This window comes from Tetrao urogallus, assembly GCF_951394365.1.
Source record: "Tetrao urogallus genome assembly, chromosome: 7".
In the NCBI taxonomy this organism is placed as follows: Eukaryota; Metazoa; Chordata; class Aves; order Galliformes; family Phasianidae; genus Tetrao; species Tetrao urogallus.
Genome location: NC_136820.1, coordinates 42,043,699 through 42,069,290, shown reverse-complemented (window position 1 = coordinate 42,069,290; position 25,592 = coordinate 42,043,699). Strand labels below are relative to the sequence as shown.

At 38.9% G+C, this 25,592-nt stretch overlaps 1 protein-coding gene across 1 annotated transcript in view; it reads right to left on the bottom strand.

Annotated features, from left to right (window-relative positions):
* Positions 1 to 25,592, bottom strand: part of ESYT2 (extended synaptotagmin 2) — a gene marked incomplete at both ends in the record, with an annotated part of 67,726 nt that overhangs the window by 33,935 nt on the left and 8,199 nt on the right. The window contains 5 exons of the mRNA XM_079538324.1: positions 2,517 to 2,606; positions 3,465 to 3,537; positions 7,078 to 7,154; positions 8,311 to 8,445; positions 9,149 to 9,190. Of these exons, the coding sequence (XP_079394450.1) occupies positions 2,517 to 2,606; positions 3,465 to 3,537; positions 7,078 to 7,154; positions 8,311 to 8,445; positions 9,149 to 9,190 (417 nt within the window). The remainder of the gene's footprint in view (positions 1 to 2,516; positions 2,607 to 3,464; positions 3,538 to 7,077; positions 7,155 to 8,310; positions 8,446 to 9,148; positions 9,191 to 25,592) is intronic.

The following is a 25,592-nucleotide window of genomic DNA, read 5'->3' as shown; positions in this document are numbered from 1 at the left end:
AGGGCTAGAATAATGACATGAGCCACAAGAAAGAAGCAACCAACACTAGATTTTTTTTATTACGCCATATATAAACACTCACACAAACCTACCTTTTCACCAAGTCAATAAAACCAATATCATAAGACAGAGCAAAATAACTATTAAAATAATGGGATGTCACTAAAGAATATAACTGCCTATCTTCTGACTTCATTCAAGTATGTTTCCATGCCTCCACACCATGAAAATAAGATCAACTTTTCAGAGTCATGGTGATGAGGAAACTAGGATAATCTATTTGAGACTGTTTCAAAGTTCCTAAACCCATATATCTGTAATATAAATTCAGGCATAATCTGAATCTGCTCGAGTTGACATCACTCTTTTTATATTGTAATTAGAAAATATCCAAGACATAAAACGTTCCAATGCAAAATATACTTCTGAGTAACAAATAGGAACAACTAATTTCTTTAAAAAAGCCTGTATGTTATAAGAATTTCCATGATGCCCCCCACTTGCTCTCTTACTATGCTTATTAAAAACAATATTGAAGCTCAAATTACTGAAACTGCCTCACACACAAAACATCAAAGGAACTTTGAGCCAGCAAGCATATAACATGTATTACATACTCCTTTCTATTTTTCTAAAACAAGATTGTCGTACGGATGGAGCAGTTAGTCCTGGAATCCATTTCCAAGCACTTGAAGAAAAAAATGACCATGAGAAATCAGCACGGATTCACCAGGGAAAAGTTATGCTTGACCAACGTGACAAGCTACAACAAACTGAGCAGCCTGATGGATGAGGGGAAAGCATTGAACGTTGTCCTCCTGGAGTTCAGCAGGGCCTTTGACACTGTCTTCCATAAGATCCTCACACTCAAGCTGTTGACATAAGGGCAGACAGTGTGGGAGGATAAAAACTGGCTGAACAGACAGCCCGGAGGGTGGTGATCAGTGACACAGTCTATTTAGAAGCTGGTAATTAGCTAGTAGTGTACCTGAGATATCAATACTGTGTCCAAGCCTGTGTAACATCTTCATTAACATCTGGATGATAGGGCAGAGCATACCCTCATCAAGTTTGCTGATGACAAAAAACTGAGAGTGGCTGACACACCAGACGGTTTTGCTGCTTCCCAGAGGGACCTCAAAAGGCTGGAGAAATAAACTAACAGGAATCTCATGAAGTTCAACACGGTAGTAGCAGTACAAAATCCTGAGCCTGGGGAGGAACAGCACCGTGCTCACCACTGGGGATCACTCAGGTAGAAAGCAGCCTGGCAGAAAAGGACCTGTGCTGCCCAGACACAAAGTTGAACATGAACCAGCAATGTGCCCCTGTCACAATGGCATCCTGGGCTGTGCTGGGCAAAGCACTGCCAGAAGGCTGAGGGAGGTCAGAACTGTTTCAATTAGAAGAGCTATACCTATGTCAGTCCTAATGGATGTATGTCCAATATGTTCTTAAAAGACATCAGAAATTCAGATTATTTTTAAGCAGCCTATTGAAGTCACTCCCAAGCGCTACCAATCATGCTTTCCTTCATTCTCCTTATTCAGCCTGAATCTTCCTTGCTGAAATTTGTTATCCTGTCTACCCTATATAACTAGAACACATTACATACATGCTTTCTTTAACAGCTCTTGACATTTTTCAAGAACGTTCTTGATTTTCTCTAAACTAAACAATTCCTATTCTTTTGGCCTGTCCTTTATAGCGAACTCTCTTCTCCCTACTTTGGGTACCCTCCAACTGGTCAGTATCTCTGCTGAAGTTCTATCCCTGAAACTGAAAGTTTCTTGCAAGCTCTCCTCTTGTTTATACATTCCAGTCTTTCTATGCAATTTTCATACCAGCAAGACACTGGCAGCTCAGGCTCTGGCTATTCTTCCTGCCCAGACAGGAACTTCAGCTCAGCACTTCTTCCAACTGAATTACGTGACATCTTCTCCCACTCTGCTACTGTCACGACCAATTTAAATGCCAATTCCATCTCAATCTGTACTATACCTGTTCTCACACTTGGGTCACTGGTAAATGTAATGAAAATTGCCTACCTACAATCGAAGTTAAAAACTTCAATCATCAGAGTAGATCATCTCCATACTCTGACTTTAACCTGTGGTTAATAGCATCCTCATAGTTTTTACAATTCTGCACATATGCAGTGGAATTTTAACACAGACCATACTCCCTAGCAGACTGTCATGAGAAACAGCAGCAATGTTTTCTTACAAACCATCTAGAAGGTACCTATTGCTCTTCTTTTAACTATAAGCTTGTAAGGAAAGTGGACAGCTTTGACATATACATTTCATAATTCCAAGGTAATTATTATTCATCTTGTTTTCTTCTACTAATAGTAAAATTTGTTCCACCATTTCCACGGGAAACTAATTTCAATTAAAGTGATTTCCCAAGTGATTTCCCAAATCTGTTCCTTTTGCTGCTTATTTCTTGTTCCATTATCTACTGACTAAAGTTGTTTATCACCTGAAGAGACTAGAAATGAAGATACTACTTACAGGTTTCCTAAGGAAAAAAAGTGATAGTGCTCCAATTAGGGGCATGTCTCCAATTAGTGGTTCCAGGATAACCCTCATAGTACCATGGATCTGGGAGAGAGAAACAGAAAAAGACAACGGAATTGAATTCAGCTTAAGTTTAAATATAATCTATTCACTGGCAATGCTCACAGTTCTAATTCATAAAGTTCGCAATTTTGGAAGAATTACATCTTTTATATATATATATTTATATTTACGTATAAAACTTCATCCAAATCCATAAAGTTGTACATACACATTAAATGCTTGGACTTACAAATTCACTTCATCAATCTAAAAGGAGATGGGAGGCAGATAGATGAGGCCAGGATAAGGAGCAATGGCCAAAAGCTTGAACGCAGGAAGTTCCATACAAACATGTGAAAGAACTTCTTTACAACAAAGATGATGGAGCAGAGGTACAGGCTGTCCAGAGAGGCTGTGGAGTCTCCTTCTATGGAGATACTCAAGACCCATCTGGATGCCCACCTGTGCAACCTACTGTAGGGAACCTGCTTTAGCAGGGGAGTTGGACTCAACGAGCTTGAGATCCCTTTCAGCCCTTGCAATTTAGTTATTCTGTGATCTACATTATTAGGTAATACCTAAAGCTAAGATAAATGATTCCTCTTATGAACCCACACACCAAATGTACATTTGAACTAGCTTCATTCTCTCTTTTCCCGTAGAATATGGTACTGATTTAAAACAATTCTGTATCTCAAAGTACCCTTTTCAGCTCAGTCATGGTACTGAAGTTTTACATAATATCAATATTACTCAATTCTGAAAAAAAAACAAACAAAAAAAGGTAAGTAACAAAATCACAAAATTAATGTCTCTCTCTGGCAACTTGTAAACTATTTCATCCACAAACTGCAGTGCAGTGACAACTGGATATCAAAATAAAGAAGAATTGTACTTCACCTGTATACTTTTTACACCAGCTCTACAGAAGTATCTCTTGATTTCCAAATCAATTTCACAATTTCCAACAAAACTAAGAAAGAAAAACAATAAAGGAATACATTTCACTTTTGTAAATTGAACTGCAGTAGAGTTAGTTCTGTCCTGCACAACCCAACAAAACTATATGATCCCTGGGGTCCCTTGCAGCCCAAGCCATTCTATCCACCTCATAACATCAACACTATTATCAAAACACCGAGAAATTAATACAAAGATGTATGCCATCATCCCCAGAAACATACGTAAGAGAAAACACACATGATTAATTTTGGGAATTCTACAAAAGCTGTTATACAAGTCTCAATGACATTATGTGGAGCTAGGTGCACTTTTATCTAATGTAATAAAAGCAGCACTATGCTGAGGTTGTTATTTTGCTACAAATGGAAGCTGTTTTGAGTTATCCAGAGACTTGTGAAAACAGACAATATTTAGAAATTCAATAAACTGAGCATGCTTAGTAGGATGATCCACTGAGCAAGGCTTAAGCCAAAAGAGACAAGACTTTGCTGATGGGGAAGGAAGGATAGAAGCAAATTAGAAAATAACATTAAAAACAATTTAAGTTTTTCCCTGAGGAGTTCTTGAACCTCATTTTGGGAGCACCCCAAATGCTTAAAATTTTGCATGTGCTGGCCAGTAAAACCAAAGCTTCTGCATGTTTAATTTCTTCCTGCTGCTTTTGGAGTTACTGCAAGACTTTCTGTTCCCTTTGAGTTTCAATTCAAACACAGAACGATGATCTGGCACTACCATTAGTTCCTCAAGTCATTCAAGCAGTAAGGACAGATGAATTTTTATTTTTACATCAGATATCTGTTGATAAAATAGAAAGGTATTTTCTGTTCTTCCAAGCTTATCCTTAGGAGCCCGAACAGTTTCGTAATACTAAAAACAAAGTCAATATCACTTGTTCGAGAAATCCTAGAACTGATGCACTTCAATCCTGAAATGTGAATTGGTTAACAGATACTTTCATCTTATAACCTAACAGCAGAAACATCTGGGGTCTTTTTAGATAATGTAAGCAGAGGTTATAAACTGGCTTGGATGTTGGTGGCTCTTCATATGTCAAATAGCTTTGCTGAAATAAAGCTCCAAGTTTGAAATCATTTCCTTTCTGGCAAACATTAATGGCAGTAAGATGGAGCTACCAATACAAGATTGTCACTTAAGGTATTCTAGGTGCAGAACTGTATTAACTTCCAAGAGACCTAAGCTGTATAGCGAAAAACTGTTCAGCCATTTTTAAAAGTTTGATCTTATTACAGAGAAATTATTTCTGGGAAATTATGAAGAAAATGGAACCACTCACAAGGCAGAATCAAGAGAATGAAGGTGAGAGTGTCTGCATTCGTATCTGTTATTCAGATCACCTGCAGTTTACTGTGCTGTGTGTGTGATGATGCTATCTGATTTCAAACAAATACAGTAAAAAAGAAAAGCACAAGAGCAGCAAAACATTCTTGTAATGCCCAACGTTGGAATTTATTTCAGACTACTCAAAATGACAAGTTTGGGGTACTGGAAGAAAACAACACAATGGGTTTAGGAAGATGACCATTGCTTTGTCTGGAAAGAATGCAGTTTAAAAATAGGTATATAATTTTTAATACACAATTTTAAACGATGTAATTTCTTTTTATATCTGTATCTAACTAGCCAGCTATTTATATACACACACACACACACACAGCCAACTCTATAAGTATATGTTATAAATTCATGTAACAGTATTACAGAAAGGCCAACTCAAACCTGCAATTGAAACTTCAGTCTTGGCACTGTGTAACAGAGTTATTTGTGTAATGATGACTGGGAAACAATATATTCATTTGACAGTCCACAATAAAATGATTAGTAATCGGAGTAAGAAATGAACTGCCTTTAAGGATGCAATGTCAAAAACTTTCAACCTTACAATAAAGTTAAACACGGCTGTATCCATTAAGATATTTATCTGGGTCTGTCAACAGTCAAAGCAGCATAGAACTCCACAGCAACATTAACATACAACTTGAAGACTCATTTACTCAGCAAGTTCTACACATTCAGATCATAGTACCCCAGTAAGATTATGGCTCCCATAATGTACAGACCACAGGGATAGATTACAGTTTAATGAGGACAGACTTGTGTGAATACAAGAATAGCTGTACGGAATCAGATCAGAAGCCCAGTACACTTTATGTGATCACTGTAGCCAGTAGGAAATAGCCAGAGGAAAAAGCCTTAAGAATAGCATAAACACATTTCCCAGATTACAGTGATCTGTAATTCTGTATTCTGAACTACTCTCATTATTTTAAAAGGTCTACTAAACCAATTTTTATTTTTGTCTACTGCCAGTAGCAGTAGCAAAATTCTCCATTCTAGCCTCAATTGCTAGAAGCTATGATAGTTACCCCATAGTTCAATTTCTGTTTTCTGCCTGAAAGACAGTGCTGTTGGTAGCAATGTCAGGCTGTTAGGCTTGTTATTTAAACAACTCCAAGGAATTTATTTCAGCCTGTTAGACTGAATTCTTCTCCAGCTGTTATCACTTTTCTAACTAGGTTCCAACGTCATGCCATGTAACATATGGCTGGAGATTTCACTGAAGTCTAGGAAATAAGACATTCCTGGAATTTTTTTGGCCCTTGCTCACAGAGGTAATCAACCTCCCAGAACTGAAGCTCAGGATGCAGTAACCGATTTAGATCTTAACCCTCTGGAGCCCACCTTAGACAAAGGAGCCTGTAGCCTTAAACACAGCTGAAATTTAGAAAATATTTCAAAATTAAAAATAATCAAGTTTAATGTTTGGAGCTGACTTTGAAAAACAGAGGCTGAGATGCCTAATTATCTTTTCAGTTACTACTGAGGAAGCAGCAAGAAATGCAGAGGGCTGCTTTCTGCAGGATTACAACAGACTGACAAATCAGCCTTTCCACAAGGTACAAACAGGCAAAACAGTCACCGTAATACTTATCTATGACTGTTAACTACAGAAACGTTGCTTTGTTCACTGAGCATGCTTTCAAAAAACCCTGTAACTGCAGACACTGTTGAGGAAAGTCTTTGGCAAGCACAGGGTAGGTCTATTTATAAACTATATGAAAGGGCAAAGAAACCTGAAGCAATTGCCATTATATAATACATAGATTTACTACAGTTGGAGGCATGACCACAAGGTACTAAAGCAGCAATTATTATCTAATATTGTGTTTATAAAGAATCTAAGAAATTGAGAAAAGACAAGTCATACAGACCAAATCCTTTGGCAAAGTTGTAATGAATTAGAAAAAAAGGCAGTAACTCACAGATCACGCTTTAGATTTGGAAATTTTTTTTTTTAGTTAACCAATGTTAATTTAATGATGCAGTCATACAGATAGTTGATATACTATTTGCCTCAATTAAATGCCATTTACAGCATGCAGTTCCTTCCTCCGTTCACTTGCAATCACAAGTAACAACATTTGTGTACCAAAGCAATTCTTCTCATTCCACCCCAACATAACTGCCCACTTAAATAAACAAGACATATTCTAAAGCATAGGCACTGTCGCAATATGAGAATAAAGATCACCTGATCTGAAGATCCAAAATGATCTGCCTTTTGTCCACATTTTCAGTGTACACTTTTACACCATTTATCCTCAGAGGCTGAAAAAAAGAAGAAAACTGAAGCTGAATCTTCTTACTGATATATGCAATATTAAACTCTGAAGTTAGAAATAAAGGTGCATATACACCTAATTATGTGTGAAGATACCAAGTTAGACATTTACTATAAGCACTATCAAAGGTGTGAAGTAATTCTATCAGTTTAGCTGAAGACAATCAGAAGGATCCACTCAATCACAACCCTTCAGGCAATTACTCTTGCTTTAGACCACTAGATTTCAATGTTTACTAGTTCAATGTTTACTAGAGGCTTTATACCAAACCTCTACCTCAACTTCTCTAGTAAACATCTGATTTCTTTGTACTAGACACATCTTACGCTGTCACAGTATTGTGCCACTTTCTTGTCCAGGCAGAACTACAATTAAAATTACTTTTCCTTAGAATAATTTAGTCAGAAAAAACAATAATTCACTAACTCCCTACACACACACACACAGAGAACACAACAGGTACAGCCCTTTGCGTGCTTTTCATCTTCTCAAAAAATAAAAATATTGGTTGAAGCAGGTAAGAATAAGTAGTGCCCAACTTATTGCAATTAGTGCTAACTTATTCTTAGCTTGGACTGGTCAAACAGGCTCTCCTGCAGGCACATGAGTTATATACTATGATCCCTTCTTCATGGGATTGAACAGCAGGTGAACGTCTATCTGTTCCCTGAAACTGTAACACACAGTAGTGTGAAAAGCTGAGCCAGAAGCCTTGTCACTGGACTCCATACATTACATACTGTCAAGTACATCTGTTACAAAACAAGATAATTGCACTTGGAACATCTGATAAGAAAAGGATAATGTTCCCTGCTCATTTAATCTAAAGCATTACATGAACAGTATTAAGATCATGTTGCTATGTGCTCTTCACATAACTAGATGCTGCTATACTTTGAGACTTCACCCTGCTCTCAGTCAGACTTCTGCAGTAGAGATAGCAGGAAAATAATAATTAAACAAAAAAAAAAAACACCATGAAATCTGAACTCTGATTAAAAAAAGCTACATTTTTATTTTAACGTTACACCAGAAATCAGAATCAGGCTCATCAAGCACCAAAAACTATTCAGATTTAAACAGGATACATGAAAACAGTACTTAAGGCAGAGCCTCTTAAAAAGATTTGACCAGAAACTGACCTGATGACCAATATCGATCTTCGTGAAACTGAAGGTACTGAGGTGGTTGTTTGCTCCTCTTACTGCTGGTTCTATGGTCTCCCGAAAGAGTTTCTCAATAAATTGGCAAATAAAAGGCCACATTTGTTTTACAGTCTAAGAGAAAAATAAAAAGAAACTTACTTATGAAACAGCTTCAGAAGTAACTAAAAGTATTTTTGAAGGCAGATATTAAGAAATACTGTACAATGTTTTGAACATGTCCATTTTGTAGACAGTTCATTACAGACATAAGAAGGAAAAAAAATGATATTAAGCAATTTCTTCTTTTATCACACGTACTCACACGCAGCCTGCACATGCTCAATGTTAAGCACATGCACTTTATTTACTATTTTCTAATGAACTCACGTTCTTCTTTGATCTTTGAATGAAACACACTTAAATAAATCCAAGCTACACAGATCAGTATCGCACATTATTATTACAAACACAAATCAAAACTGCAAAATTGATTTATTTTTAGATTGTAGGTCAGGAACTTACAGCAACTGGAAAGCATCCCAGAAAAGTAGAACATAAAAAACTGTGTTTACAGCTGTGATGACTTCCACACAATTATAGCTGTCATTATTCTAATGCCACCTAAAGTCACTCTCCAAAAATCACACACAATCTCAACCTTGTGAAAACAGATGTCATCTATCACAGCTCTGACTGGTTCAGCAACTGGAACTTGTAAAAAGAGCACAGAAAGCCAAAACCATCCTATTCCCAGATTCTTCCCTGCTGTCTTTTAGATCTTGAATTCCCTTCCTCCTTGGATTTTTTGGGAAGCAGTGCTAATTGCTGCCCTCACCTTGTTGAGCCATTCTGCTCTTTCTGTATCTGGAAAATGGACCTAAAAAGAAAAACAAATAAAAAATATAAAATATGTATTAATTGATTATATCCAGTTATTAATAAAACAGGAAACTTAGTGGTCTCCATACAAACACTATATACAAGTGAACAACACATTAAATACCTGGTGTTCTTGATAAGATTATCAGAATTCAAGGAAATAAATATGAACTCATTTCCAAACTACACAAATACAAGCCCAGGCATATACCTTATAGTGACATCTGGAATTTACTGTTGCTTTAAAACCACAAACAAGCTAAAAAGAAATAATAAGCATAGCTGACAGCTAGTGCAAGATGTCAGCTAACTTTGCCTCTCATGTTTCAAAGGCTTTTAACACGACTGCCAGAATTCCGACTCCAACTGTTCCTTTCATTCGTGCCAGGTCTTTTGCAATATCAATAAATTACGATTAGAAATATCTACTGCGTTCAGCTGAATCTCAAATACATGGATTTCAGTTCTCCCAACAGCTCTTCAGAAGCTATTTTTAATAATTCCCATTCTTAGGCAGCTGCAGAATTTGGTGAGAGACAAAGGAGTGATGGTATATAGCTGGATGGAAAGTGCTCATCACAACAGGAAAACAACAAATTGAAGCAGCTTTCCAGAAGTAAAGCCTGGTTAGTAACCTTGTCTCTTCCACACAAACAAGACAGGTAAAAAAGTGCAGTTCAGCAGAAACAAAGTTTGTTTTTCTAATGTTGTGACCAACTTCAATGACAGGATGCAGGTCACACCACTGAAACACAAAGAGCCTCTGAACACACTAAAAATCCGTGACCTGCATCTGCTGGCTTTTGTAAAGCAATGTCTCAAATGAATTGCAAAGTCTTAATCTCCTCAGAGCAGAACAGACTGTCACATAGTGTAACAGGCTTTACACAGCAATGTGACTAGTTATTTTCTCTAATAACCCATTATATACATAAACAGTGAGAGGCACACTTTTTAAACTGCATTTTCAACAATTTGAATTTCAAAGCCCCTTATTGGCCCTTTTTAAGTTTAATTGTTATTATATTTTTGCACTAACAATCAGCATAACCATATTCTCAAGTATACTCAAGTTATCTCCTGAGCAGCACTAAATTTCTCAGGGTTGATCCCTGAAGTGCAATCAATGTAGTCAGTTATTTTTCCATACAATTTTTTACAACTGTCTCACAGATCCAGCAAAACCACTACAAATGGTTGATCAGGATGATCAGGAGCATCTGCTTCTGACTGTAAGAAAAGCATTTTTTTTACTAACAGAACTGTTTTTCTAAATAAATACATAGATGAAATTAACCAAAATAACCCACCATGCTGTTCTTTTTTCTCCCTTCTATTTTCCCTTAAGGATTACAGGTAAGAATTCCATTTTAGACTACAGTAAAAATAATTTGTCATATGTTTAAAAGACACCTGCCTGAGGCCATATTATTTAATGTACGGCTGGTTCCTTCCATCTCTACTGACTGCTTAATTATTTGTTGCTCCAGATGAAAATCTTCAAGAAACTTGACTAGTCCCTGCAAACTTTGCTATACAGTCACAATATAACCCACATTCTCAATATAATTTCAATATAAATAACTATAACTGAATTGCTTTCCAGTTATTCCCCAAAGGTCTCCCTGATTAGACACCCATCCCTTCTGCTTGGTTTGGAAAGTTAAAACTACAAACAAAAATCCCTGTGTATTAATAAAAGCACGTGTGTCCAGCTAACATCAAAACCTGAAAGGGTACTGCAATCAGTCTACAACCTCTCCATGCATGACCAGTGGAAGGAGAGCATCCTGAGTAGGGATGAGCAGAAGCACAACCAGAAGTACAGCATAAAAAACGATTTAAACTTAGCCTGAAACCTTAGATGGTGGGGGGAAAAATGAAACACTAAAATTAAGTGATCCCTTGAATTATAACTGTCAGATTAATTTGCTTAAATTTGTTGCCATTTTAAGTCAAAATGACTAGAAAAAAAATCATTAAAAAAATGAAGAAAAGGAATCCCAGTATTAAGAGTTAATACGGTAGGATTGAAGCTCTGTCTAGCAGGACACTTTTGTGTGTCCAGTCAGCAAGGCAGGCATTTTCGGTGAGAGAGCTGAAGATGGCTGATGGTTTGATGCTGTGTATTTCAGGCAGCAATTTCCTTCTCTCTCCAGAAGCAGGTGGATGACTCCCTCATTCACACAGAGGAGTCAGCCCCAGTTTTCTTCTGCTCCACCCAATGTGAAAAGGCTGCTGCTCAAACACAAGCCACTCTTTTCTAATGAAAAGTAATTGTAAGTAAATTTATACTAAATGAAAACAAGAGTGAGCTGGAAGCAGGCACTGCTTCCCCCCCCCTTCCACTGCCTGTCTCCACCTTCCCTTCCAATAATTCAGCTCTGGTGCTATTCTGGCAATTTCTTAACTCTGTCAATGACAGAAATATCCTAGCTCCTGTATCTTCTGAATCACAACATAGAAACAACTGCAACTACTGTAGCAGAACTGTGGGATTCAGTATTCCTGAAACAGAAGCTGAAACAGTTAATAATTAGGGTTCCTCAAAAACACTGCAATTAACTTCAGCCATTTGTTGCCTAAATTAACAAACAACTGCTGTTTCCATTATTTTCCAGCAATCTGATTTGCTTCCATTCAGCATATTTTGGCACGGATTCTATGCTTGCAGTCTTAAACATAGTAAAATCATTAGCCTGTGCAAAGCAAAATCCGTATTCAGTGTTATAAATACAGTTTGCTGTGAGTATGAGAACTAGACAAGGACCCTGACACAATTCTACTGAGCATCACTGTGCATGCATTGCACAGGGAATGTCTTCAAATCCAAAAACATCTGTGAGATCCAGAAAGAGGCCAAGTATGGAAAATCAGCTTTGTCATACATACTATTACAGCCCACAGGGTACTCCACAGAACTGCAACTGGAAAGACCTATGTAAATCAGTGAGACTAACCATGTCCTGAAACTAAAAGCTACATAGGATAAGCAGCACAGGGTTTGACGGTAATTGGCTGTAAACAAAAGTAGATTAATAAGTAAATAAATAAATAAATAAATAAAGTCAAACATCTAAAATCAAAGGGAGAAGAAACCACCCCAATATAAATCAGAGAGATACAGGTGGGGAAGTGCCTTCGAAGCAACTGCTATGGCTCTCTGATCACTGTAAAAACTAAAGTAGAAGTAGCAGAAAAAATGGAAACCTATCTTAATGGAAGAAGCAGTTGTAATGGCATGCAAGGTTAAGGACTGCATTTATTTATAAACTGGAATGTGAAGCATTTGAATGCTTGGAAAACACATCGGAAAACAAAATAAACCATTTAAAAAAAAAAGAATTCCATGCCCTTTGAGTCAGATCTGCACCTATGAGACAGAGCAGCATTAGACACACATAGTTGGTGTCACACCAAATGTTCCTGCAGCACAGCACAGGCTGCCCCACGTGAGCTCCGCTATCAGCCCCACAAGCTGCCACGAGGCACAGCAGACGTCTGCTCAGCACACGTTTCCCAGAGGGATGTCTGCCGTATTCCTCACTGTCCCACAAGCTCAGAGCCAGGGCAGGAATTGAGGTGAAAGAAGGAATTCCGTCAGCAACACTACAACTAAACACAGAGCAGATTTGCGCTTGTAGGAAGACTGAAACAAGCAGCTTTTCAGCACATCCATGTCTAAATACTAACACATGAAAGCTTCTATACAAAAGGAATATACCTCAAGTATTGAAAAGTAGATACTCTGAATAGTTGAGAAAGTTGTATTTTGTTGTAGCCCTCTGTTACTTCTGTTATTCTCTTCTTCCTCATGCCATACCAAGCAGTTCAAAACAGCTTACACGTGAGATAAATATCCTGGTATTTCATAATGGGAACTTCCTAACACATTATAGCATTATACCTGGAAGACAAGGAAAATAATAGCAGCAGTGCACAGGGTATTCTTCCGTAAAACCAGGCAAAGGTAGCACAGTGCAGGTCTTCACAAAATGCTGCAAACGGTTGCAGCACTGTTGTGACAGTCAACCCACCTACACACACTGCTGAATTTAATCTAAGCCAAAGTACAGAGGCAGATCACGCACTCAAACTTTCTGCCATGCTAGCATTAAAACATGAAATTGAGTTGAAAATATTTAATGCTTTTCTAAATGCTGCAAGCATCTCTTACCAATGATCATAGAAGCATCTACATTTCTCTTTTAAGTAATATAAGAATGCCATTTTAATCAGTTTTTTTTTTAAGAAGTTACACAAAATGTGCACAGAATCACAAGGTTGGAAACAACCTGCAAGATCATCTAGTCCAACCGTCCTCCCATCACCACTGCTACCACAAGCCACTAAGCCAGACCTCGTAGCTCCTCATCCAGACGCCTCTTGAACACTGCCAGGGACGGCGACTCCACCACCTCCCTGGGCAGCCATTCCAGTGTCTGACCACTCTGAGAGAAATAGTTCTTCCTTATGTCCAATCTAAACCTCCTCTGGTACAACTTACGGCCACTTCCTCAGGTTTCTTTTTGTTGCCTGGGAGAAGAGGCCATATCAGACTGCATATCAGACTGCATATCAGACTGTAATTGGGAAAGTAACCCAGAAGGGCCTTCAAGTCGTGGCAGCTGTGGATCGCTCACTCACTCCATCCCCACTGCAACACTGCAGCACCACCAGTGTGCTCTCATTTGGACATTCCACCTGGCTGCTACAGGAAACACTGCCTTTGGCAACACAAAACGACAGCGTATTTGCAAAGGAAAATCCTCCCTGAAATACTGCTCTGATGTGACTGACAGAGCAACCCAGGACCACTCAGCTGAAGGATGCTGAGGCAGCAAAGCACAAGTTCAGTTTTCTCCATGCATGCCTTTCACTTCAGTACCTACTAAATATGCTTCACTCACACAGGCAGTGAGGCTTGTTGAGAACTGCAGTACTTTTCAGCAATTTGACTCATCAGTACAAAACCTACATAAAATTTGCTTAAGTGCTGCTATTTTTGCATGTGAGTGCAAAGAGAGACAGTGCAAGTACACTGCAGAATGAAGTTATCCAGAAACCTATTTTAGCAGCAGCTTGCCATAAAATCCTCTGGGATAAGCATTATAAGCAGCTGCTCTGGAAGAAGGACAGAACAGTAGTCTGCAAGCAGTGGAGCAGGGAAACCCTTCTTCTAGCCTGACACTCAGCCTTTGCAATCCCATCTCGAGGAATGCTGGTCAGACCAGAAGTTCACTGAGCACCACTCGCTTCCAGAAACATCGGACCTTAACCCCATGAAGAACAACACAAATATATACCCCTTGCCATAACATTTTTTGCTCCTCTGTTTTTTTCCCAGAGTTTAATGCAGGTTTCTGATCTCAAAATAAGTTACCAAGAACAGGAAATACAAAATTAGAAACTAACTTCACCAAGTAAAAAGATTTATTTTGCTTTTGTCTTTCCCTAAAAGAAAAAAAAAATTATCACAACAGAAACAGACTGAGGAAATTAAGTTACGCTTCCCAGCTTGATGGCCAGATTTTGTATTGTAAATATCTCTTCGAGAATAAAAATTCTTTCACACTTCATATAGGAGGGTTTAAATTTAAAAGGACTAATGAAATCACTAGATAAAGTAGAAATGCACGGATGAAAACAACCCCAATGTTCACAGATCTAACAAGGCATCCGGCTGGCAGCCCTTTGATTATACTGGTTGATTTCATATCCTTTATTCAGAAATCACCAAGGATAAGGACTCACTGAAAGCAACCCCCAAGTTCATGTGAAGTGAAAGATTCCCAACAAAAACATTTCAAGGCCTTCTTCAACTGAAACAAAAGATTTACCTTTCTTCTAAATTGCCAGTTGGAACAGAAGTGAAGTTGAGCGCTTCTTAAAGAGAGGTGATTAGTTTCAGGTTTACCACTTATTACCCAAAATAGCTGTGAACTTGCTACCTGCTAACTGTTAAGACAGCACAGTGCCCTCTGTCTCACCTTCAGTGAGCGCTCACAGCAACAGCAATTGTATTTAATCGCCATGTCCAAGGAAAGGCAGGACAAGTAGAGTTAAGACAATAGATAAATGAAGGACTGATCAACATGACATCTGAAAACGATCAAGAAGTGGATTTACGCTCAAAGACTTGTTGTCACAGCAGGTGCCAGACATCTAACTTAACCAGAATTCACGAAGTCAGACATCTCGTCATAGCCCATGCTACCATGTCTCCAGGTTCCCACAATTGCCACTGAAAGCAGACTCAGATTTTAAATGGTCGGACTGCTGAAAGGTACAGCATGAACCAAACTTATCAGGACTCTCATTGAATTTTGCTACTTGAAAAATGCTACTTTTTGACATGCTGCTCACTTAATCTCTTGTTATTCTCAAAAGTCATTTCAGTCATTTTCCTCTTTACCCTAGCAGTCTTAATTACCTTGAAATTTTAGCTTTCGGGTTATCTAAGTTTTATAGGGCATTGACACCTTATTTTTAAATGTCACATTTTAAAAGATACCATATTTTATATTTGTATTTTTAAGCATAGATGACAAATTCCTTTCCAATTCTCTTGAGAATCCAGGCATGTTCCCAAGGATCGTACTGCATGCCAGAGTGTTTTGCTGTCTTCATGATCAACAGAAGAAAAATTTCCTCTCTGGATTGCTAAATACAAACTTTCAAACTAGCTTATACAACCAGTGAGGCAGCACAACTTACTATCCTTTGAACAGACTTGTGCAAAGCATCTCTCACTGTCCTACACCACATCCTTGTCCCTAAACCTGAGAGATATGGACGTGACAGATGTAGCGCTCAGTGGATAAGGAACGGCCCAGATGGCCACACTCTAAGTGTTGTGATCCACAGCAATGTTCAGGTAGTGACTGCTGACAAGTGCTGTTCCTCAGGGGTCTGTACTGGACCAGTATTGTTCAGTATCTTTGCTGGTGACAAGGACATCAGGATTGACAGCACTCTCAGAAAGCCTGCTGAAGACACAAAGCTGTTTGTGACAGTCGACACAGGGGAAGGAAGGGATGACATCCCAAGGGACCTGGACAGGTTTGAGAGATGGGGCCATGAGCAGCAAGGCCAAGGTTCTGCACTTTGTCTGGAGCAATCCTAAACACAAACATCATCTGGACAGAGAATGGATTGAGATAAGCTCAGAGGAGAAAGACTTGAGAGTACTGGTTGATGAGAACATGAGCCAGATGTGTGCCCATGCAGCCCAGAAGGCCAACCGTATCCAGGGCTGGAACACCCTTCCCATGAAGAAAGGTTGAAGAAGCTGGGCTTGGTCAGCCCAGAGAGAACAGAAGGCTCCAGAGACGCCCCATTGAGGCCCTTCAATATTTAAAAGGAGCTTATAAACAAGATGGAAATTGACTTTTTCATGGCCTGATGACCCACTCCTAGAGTTGCTGAATGCAAGGCTGGATGGGGCTTGGGTAGCCTGATCTGGTCGGTGGCAATCATGACCATGGTGGGGGGTTGAAACTGGATGATCTGTAAAGCTCCCTTCCAACTCAAGCCATTCTATGACTCTATTAACTTAGTGGGTCTCTTCCAACTCAGGATGTTCTGTGACTCTATGCTCTTCAATATCACCTACAACCCAAACCATTCTGATTCCATGAGTTGTCTGCAGCTATGAAAACAAGTGCTGGCTTTTGTGTCAAATTGCCCACAATTCATACTGCTTCTATCCGTACTAAAAAGTTAAAGATTTTGTCATAAAAATAGAAGTTCTCCCTGTTGCTGTTTTCATGTTCTCAAACACAAGTCTGCAGTTTGCTCACCCCAAAACCAGTAACATTACGTGCAAATTCAAGCTGGGTGAACAGCATCCTTAGAAGCCAGACATGAATACAGAACACAGTCATTATATAGTTCTTACACTCTTTCGCCTGATTAACTTCTAAGTGCAGCAAAATCTGTACATACTGTATTGCACACAGTACTAGCTACCAGATTTTATTCTTCATATTAAATGATTTTTTTAAAACAATCAAAAATCTTAGAAGGTTTGACATCTTAAAATCTGCCTGCGTTATTTCTAGCTGAAAAACCAGCAGCTTACTATGTAAAATCCCGGAAATATACAGGACACATGCAATGCGTGGCAGTTTTGTTGAACCTGTAAATATTCAGTGATAAACTCTAAAACCATACTGAAAGACTGACAGAAGGCAAAACAGACTAACAAGAAAATAAATGAAAAACAAAAACAAAAAACCAACACCCCACAACCACAATGTTTTATTTGGGTCTCAGTTCAAACTGTGATGACAAATGGTGAGGAGAAAAGCTCTGGTTAACCAACAGCATAAAATACTGTGTGGCACAAAGCATCTCTTTCTTGTTTTCCCATTCAAGCACTTCATTCGACATGCACAAGAGTTCTCTGAAACTGTCCATGTTTGTTTCTTGTCTTCGTAAGGACACCACCCATCTACAGATCAGTTACAACATGTTCACCCGCAACACCAGCACTTCATCCAGAAGTACAAGAAGCTTGCCTGAACAGATACTGAGTACTGGGAAGTCCAAGCAGACCTGTTTATGAAAAAACACAGACACACACAAACCAAGTGCCACTCGTACATTTCTGGGCTGGTTCTTACATAAAGCTCAGTGTTTTTAATGATCAGGTCTGCAGCAAGATTTCTAACATTTGCTTCCTCTGAAAGGATTTTGCCTGCCCTGTCCCCCCACGAAGGGTCCACATCTCAGCATTGTACACTAAATACTTGCTGTTAGTTGTTTACCAAAGATACTCAGAATACAAAACACACTTCTTTGGCACCACTTACCAAGTCTTGCACTAGGTGAGATCAAAGGCCCTGCCTTTGGAGTTCAGAAATCAACATCTGCAACTACATCTGAGGCTTAAGGAAAGAAAGCAAGCAGTACCATGAAGTTATCCTTCCCTGAACAAACTTGCAGTTTCTCCAAAAACTGACTGTAACCCTCAAGCAGGATCATGCTGAGAACAGGAAACCAAAGAAATGCAGAACTGGGAGACACTGACCATTGAATTCTAACCCGCTGCAGGCATCATTATGCTATTTCTGTTTATAAACTCCACCTTTAAACCATGGAGTTTGCTGCCATTACTCAAAACAGAGCAGGAAGGACAGCTCTGGTGTGTTTTTGGTAGCGTGGGTTGCTAAGGAAAGACTGAAGCACTCTGCTAGACCAAGTTTCTATACTTAGGTATGCTACATCATGTGTTTGAACTACAAAGTGGAACCAATACTCACCCTGCCACCCAACTTAATTAACTGTTAGCTTCATTCTTATGTATCTTTATTTACTGCAGGCATATCCATTGGCTTTGAAATAAAAAAGTGTTTTCGTTATATATTGAGGAGATCTTAAAAGTATGTTTCCAGTCCTGCCTACAGCTCGTCATTCCTCTATTCATCCAAATTGCAGATCTGTTTCAATAGCCTACCTTTCAACTCGAATAACTGCCCCGTGACTGAGCTTAACACCTCTTACCCATTTTATAATAAGTACAGCAAGTGTGCTTAAATTAGACCTGAAGGGAAACCACTTAAAAAAAAAAACAAACCAACATCCACTGCTGAAAACACGCATGCTTAAGCCACTGAACTGCACAGTAACATCCAGCAAGCTGCAGATCTGCCACAAGATCCATGCTTTCTGTCAGCCTCAGATACCATCAGAAAAACACTGTACAAAGTTCGGAAGCAGTAGGGTTTTCACATGTAAATGCAGCATTTCATTACTCTGGCATTAGAAAAACAGGTAAAATCCTGGTTCCAGTAAAGTAGCTGCTGAACTATGAATTCAACAGGCTCAGGACTTGTGGCAACTTTATATTCCAGCACACTTATAATGCTACACTGATAATAACATGAAAATACCACAAAAACTATGTTAGGAAAAACCCTTCAGCATGGGCAAAGTGGCCACAGAGTGCAGTATAGCACTTGTACGTATACAACTAAAACAGCCTGACAGCCCTGCACCAACACTTAGCTTTGACACTGATATTCATGAGATAAAATCTGAAATGAACAGAATTTAATACTTACAAGAACTGCAGTTATACACTGCATAATGAGTAAGTAGGACAAAAAAGTTTTATGTGAGAAACTGTGAGTAACGCTTCTTGAAATCTTCAATAATTTTATTCACAAAATGAATCGAACAGCAAAACACCCTCCAAAGCACTACAGGGTCTACGATCCTCCAAAACCAGATGAACAGTGCTGGGCAGGCGCTCCTGAGTCTGCAATATCATTTACTCCACACTCAGCAAAAACAAAGACAGGGCTCCCCACGCAGGACTGAAGAAGACAAGTGAACTTTTTCTCCAAGGCATTACCACATGTTGCAATAGTACAGTTGAAACATTCCTAGATACTTACTGCTCTGTTGACCCTTTGACTTGTGCACACAGCAACAGCACACTTCGGTCACTTGACTCTCCTTTCAAGTCTTTGTAAACCAACAAAACCAAGGTGGAAAAAAAATACTGCTATGAGTAGTAAATTTGGAGTTCAGAAATCAACATCTAACTACAGCTGTATCATTTCAGTCTGCATCAAAACGTTCTTCAGTGTCCGTTATGAGTTCTTACATCATAAAAAGAACCATGAAAGAAACTGATCACAAAACACTACAGATACAACTATTCTTTCTAAGCTCAGCTATTTTTAAAACAATCGTGGAAACATAGCCTCCAGCTATTGTTTGGGTTGTTTAACATGAGCAATATATTTCTTGAAGGATGCTTCATTTTAATTCCTCTAGCTTTAATATAAGCTCACTTCGCTTATTTTATTTGCAGATACTTAGAGAGGAAGACCAACATTTTTGTGAGAATATCCTGGACTTCTTACATAAGCAGTTAGAAAACCAGTCCTTCAGTGGGATCCCAAGTTACAGAAACATCTTGAGTATGTTGCAAGGATTATCAAGAGCAACAATGAATTACTTTTAGGTAGCAAGCATAAACCACCTGGAAACATGAACCACCAAGACATCCCTGTATACACAGCCACCGCTTCTGCCCAGCTGGTGCTTACATGAACATCTTTGCCCAGAACCAAAACTAGCCCTCATATAAAGGCAGCCACAGCCCTTCAAACACATGATGGTTAGGACACAAGGAGGTGACAAACTGTGTGTGCTTCTTGAACGCAGAGGGGGAGTGTTCCAACATCAGTTGGAATAGCTGTGCACCTGGTAGACAGGAGGGAGAGGCAGCAATGGAAAGGATGGAGGGAAAAAAGAAGTTGGACACATTTGTCCTTACGTAACGCAGCACAGAGCTGTGACCTCATATTACTGGTTATCACCTGCACTGAAGTCACTGCTGAAGACCCAAACATTCACGAACCTCTTGAATATTCTTTACCCCTGTCTATCACTACAGTCTAAATTCATTTGTCCTTTATACAGCTTCACAGCAGTTGCAAAGATTTCCAGTTTAAAGATTCAAATATTCGTGATCATAAGCTGGATTACTCTGCTCTAATATTAAATTTGTATTTTTTACACATTCAACAATAACCAAGGCAACCTGCACCTGCTTTGTCACTAATAGAGAGAAAAAAGGACCTCAGAGGAGATACACATCTTGAAACATAGATAAAACTCTACGAAGAACTCTCTGAAGACACTTTTACTAATCACAAAGAAGTCTCAAACGAATGCAGACTTGTGTCCAAACTTAGGTTAAGTACAGTAAACTGTAGTTTCAAACAGAAACCAAATATCTTATGCCTTAAAACAATCTAAGTACCAGTGCTAGAAATTTCTACCAACTGAAGACAACAGCCTGAACTGCCAGAAATCAACCCCTCATTCCCTAGAATCTACCATCAGGAAATCCTGCACATGCCAACAACAGAATAACTACGGCACTTACTTGAACTGCTCCAAAGCAGAATCATCCTTTATCTGTAGTTTTCTTGACAGGGGATACATCTGTGCATAAGGAAACTTCTATATGCATTCAAAGTCACTGTTACCCCCTCAACTCTCAACAGATTTTACAACAGGTACTGTGACAGTGCTACAGTGCTCTTTTTTTTTTTTTCTTTAATGAGTTCTACAAGAGAATATTTACTACATTAATTAATTAAAATCCAACAGCTGTGCCCAGATTGCTAATTTAAGCGTATAAAAGTAGCAGTGAAGCTGTGACCTCATTACTGCAGGTTCTTATTGCAAAGAGGAAAAGGGACCTCCTGCAAAAAATGCACCTCACTCCTTCACACTGACTAAAAGACAGATGGCAGAGAGGCTTATATCCCTAGAATGAGGTGCCCAAGCTCAGCAGCATGAATTCATATTTCCGTTTGCTATAGCAAATGTCATTATTTGTGCTAATTGGCAACAGCTTTTACTGTTGATTGTGTTGGTTTAGACCTGAATCCCAGCCTATTATGATTAATAGATACTTTCTAACTTTGGTCTGCATGCAGATCTTAATCACATGTAATAGCTTTCTTGCAAAACATTACTTGAATTTAGAAGAATGCAGTGACGACAGTTCAAGTGGAATCAGATCTCCTGAGTAAAATGCCACAGTTCTTTTCAGAGATCTGCATAAATAGTAATTAATTTGTAGTTGTATCCTTCCAGCTGAAAAAAGTACTCCAAGGAATTAAATGGAAGGCTTTTCCAAACACAATCAGCCTCTGGCAAAAAAAAAAAAAATAAATACATTTATTTCCATTATAAAAGGCATACAGTAACACAAATCAAAATGCATCATTCTAATTGCCCAGTACAATTCTGGTCAACGCATCTGAAAAATACTCAGGACATCAAATAGTCAATAAACTTCACATTTATCTGCAAATGATTTTTGTTTCAACTACGTTTAGAATTTTCTGTCTTCACAACACAGTCAGTTTGCTTATGGAGAAGTCTTCCATCAAGTGACTTGTAAGCGATACTGGAAAAAATTGACACCGCCTTTGAGATAGGTATTGCAGTGTTTCATTATCCATGTCCACTTCTGTCCCTGGGGGCTCAATAGAGTTACTTTCTGTTTAAACAGTGACATCTCAAATCCTTTGTCATTGACTAATCTGAGCCGTCCCAAATCTGTTTGGTTTTATTTTTTTCCATTTCTCTTACTCAGTGGGAGATCACGGCGTAACAGCTTTACTTATACACTGCATGCACCACACTACCACAGCTAGGAATGTTATTTCCATGTGCTATGCAATGCAATCAATCACAGCGATAACAAGCAGAGCTGGATTTCATCGCTTTGACTGCTGGAAGAAGAAACAAGAACATGCAAAACCCACAAGATGACTGACAAAAAGAAAAGCCATTTCCCTAAGCACTGCAAGCCTAAGGCAAGAAAACAAATGACCTTAGCATCTCTCACAGGTTACATCTAATCTTGAGGCTCCTGTGTTACATGGGAAGCACAAATCAGACCTTTACAGTGGAGGAAATTCCAAAGTGACCTGTCAGAGCTTAAATCCATTACTTTTAGGAATAATTAAAAACTTTGCTCTGACAAGTGGAACTGTTTCTATTATCTTGTCAAAAGTTGAAGTGAAAATATCCAGCAGTTTTTCAGCTGGCACTGTGAGAACACACAAGTGAATTGATGTCATTACAGTCTAGGATAAATGCTTTAAAGCAACTGTAAGAAAAAGCTGTGATCACTTCCATTCCTTCAAGAGTTTCATGTAAAGCAGGAACATCTCCACTTCTTCTTCACCTGAAGAAAATACCTGCTAAATATTCAATTCACGTCATGTCAATATTCATGTCAAATACCAGATTCACTTAAATGTGAAGATGAAAGACTGGATGCCTCCACCAGCACTAACAAACACTGTCCTCTGGCTTCTTATCACCCATCTCCTGAGTTAATGTTTGAACATCTTTAAAAATTGCCCAACAGGTCCCACGTCCACCAGCTCCAAAAGAATTGCCCACAATTCCTTCCCAGTTCCGCTCAAACATCCAGAGCAACACTGTGCAGATTCTCTCTGCAGACTTAACATAGAGAGGCTTACGACCTAGGAAGAAGGTGAAGACAAACACCAGAACACCCAATTTCAGCTGTATAAACTTGTATTTCCAGTGACAGCTCTGCCAGCAGGGCTGTTACAGTGTACCAGTATCACAGACGTCCCTCCCAGCAGTGCCAGAAAAACACAACATTCAGGATACAGGAAGCAGGTACACTAAAAACCACCTGTGAGTTCTGGAAAACAACACACGAGTCCCAGTCTACTGTTTTAAAATAACCTTTTTGTAGTTCCTCATCTCTCCTACAGTAAAATTAAGGTTTTTATTCTTATATGAGAACCAAATCAAGTCTGTGATTCTGAGTGGGTCTAATGAACTAGAAAGGAAAAAAAAAAATTACTGGGGAGCTTTTTAGCACATCAGAGTACCAGAATGAACAGATTGGTAACGTTCTTGTCATTCACAACCATACTCTAGAGTGCTCAGACAGAACACACGGGACAGAAACTTCACAGACTACAACTGCAACACTATGAAAACACAAAGGAACTGAAGAAACAACTGCTGGCAAAAGATTTATGTTACACAGGTAAGACACAAGATGTTAGTATGTGCAACTTTTACAAAAGTTTTATATGTAGGCAAATCTGGTAAATAACCGATTGCCACAATAAAAGACTTATGTGAACAAAACAGGAATGAGACAATTGAGGTTACTGAAAAAAGATGGATAACTGGAGCACATTCACATCAACACAGAGCTCACGCCTACCACACCCTGAAGAGAGAAAAAAAGCATTCTGAAGTCCAAATACCTTCCTTAAAAGACAAGCGATCATGAGACTACAGTTTAACCTGGCAATCGCTGTATTAATCATCTAATTAATCACTACTAAATCTTCTTGGACTACATACAATTCAAATGACAAAAATGCCGATTTCCCCTTTCCCCACCTTACCACTTCCTGGCTGCTTCTTGACATGTAACTGGCAGAGAGCAGGCAGGGGGAAAGGTGTTTCCTTTCTGCTTCAAGTATTTTAGGAGCAGTAATCGGTTGAGGAACAAGGTGGTTTAAAATATGTATTTAGTCAGCATCATAAAACTCACTACTAGACTGAGACAACTTCCTAGCACATATCCAAGATAATTCAGCATTCTAATTAACAAGATGAATCAACAGACTGGAGGAGGAGGGAAAGGAAAGGAAACAAAATAAGAACAGACATTTCTTCATTTGAAGTGTCACACATTCACTGCAGTAACGACAGCCTGCTTGGAAACATGCAGACAGATCAAACTTGCTCACTACCAACAAATCTGGAGAGTTTGTTCTATGAGGCTGCAGAAAGCAGCTCAGGGCACAGCTCGTAATTCTCTTCCCAGCAGCAGAATGCCACAAGGGTTCTCGTCAAGATTTTGCATACAGAATTACAAGCAGATCCACTGCTGTATTTTGAAGCTAACCAAGTTAGCGCCTGCAGAATGTACCTGTGAGGAAGGGCATCTGAGACAGCATAGAAAGCTCTTTTCAGACCACGCATTACAAAGAAGCAACAACAGTGCTTAAATACGAAGCAAACTAAGAGCTGCCTCAGCTGACAAATTCTACTTGAGGTTTTATCCTTCCCACACTGTTTTCTTTTCAGCTTCAGAGGTGTGGACTGCAATACTGCAGGACTGCAGGACTAATTCAAATCAAAACCTGGGGACTTACCTTCAGCATGCCTTACGGGTTCTTTTAAAAATTAAATAGGGAAACACTACTTTTTAAAAATTATTTTTAATTTATTTTATACCAGTGTACCTGTTTCCTTCCCACCTTCCCATTAAGGCAGAAAGTGAGGGAATACAATAGACAACGGATTGCAAATACATTTAATTTCTTACTTGGTGTTCATCTTCCAAACTTTCCCCAAAGAAACTATTTCAGTTTGGGTAAATCACATGAGCCAGTATCTACCCAGAGAAATGCAAAAAAAAAAAAACAAAAAACAAAACTCAATTCAAGCAAACAAATTGCACACCTTTATTCCATCTACACTAAGTACAAATCTCTTCAGTGAAAGTGCTTGCTTTTGAACTGCAATGTAAATCTGACCCTGCTGCTATACGATAAGGACAGCGAAATGACAATGTAATGCTTGTTTGTCACATGACAGTTATTTTCAGCCAAGCAAAACCAGCTCCATATTTCCAGTAATGACTTCCTGAGGCATCATTCCAGACTGCTCCAGCTGAACACTGTTAGCCCCATCTCCAGTGTTCAACTGCTACTGAGAGTTCTGCAGTCACATCAGGGTGTAGCAGACAAAACTCAGTGCAATGACTCATTATCCAACAACGCTCTGCTTTGGAAGGTTATTTATATAACTGGAGTACTGTTGAAAATTGTGTGTTTTAGCAATTTGCTGCA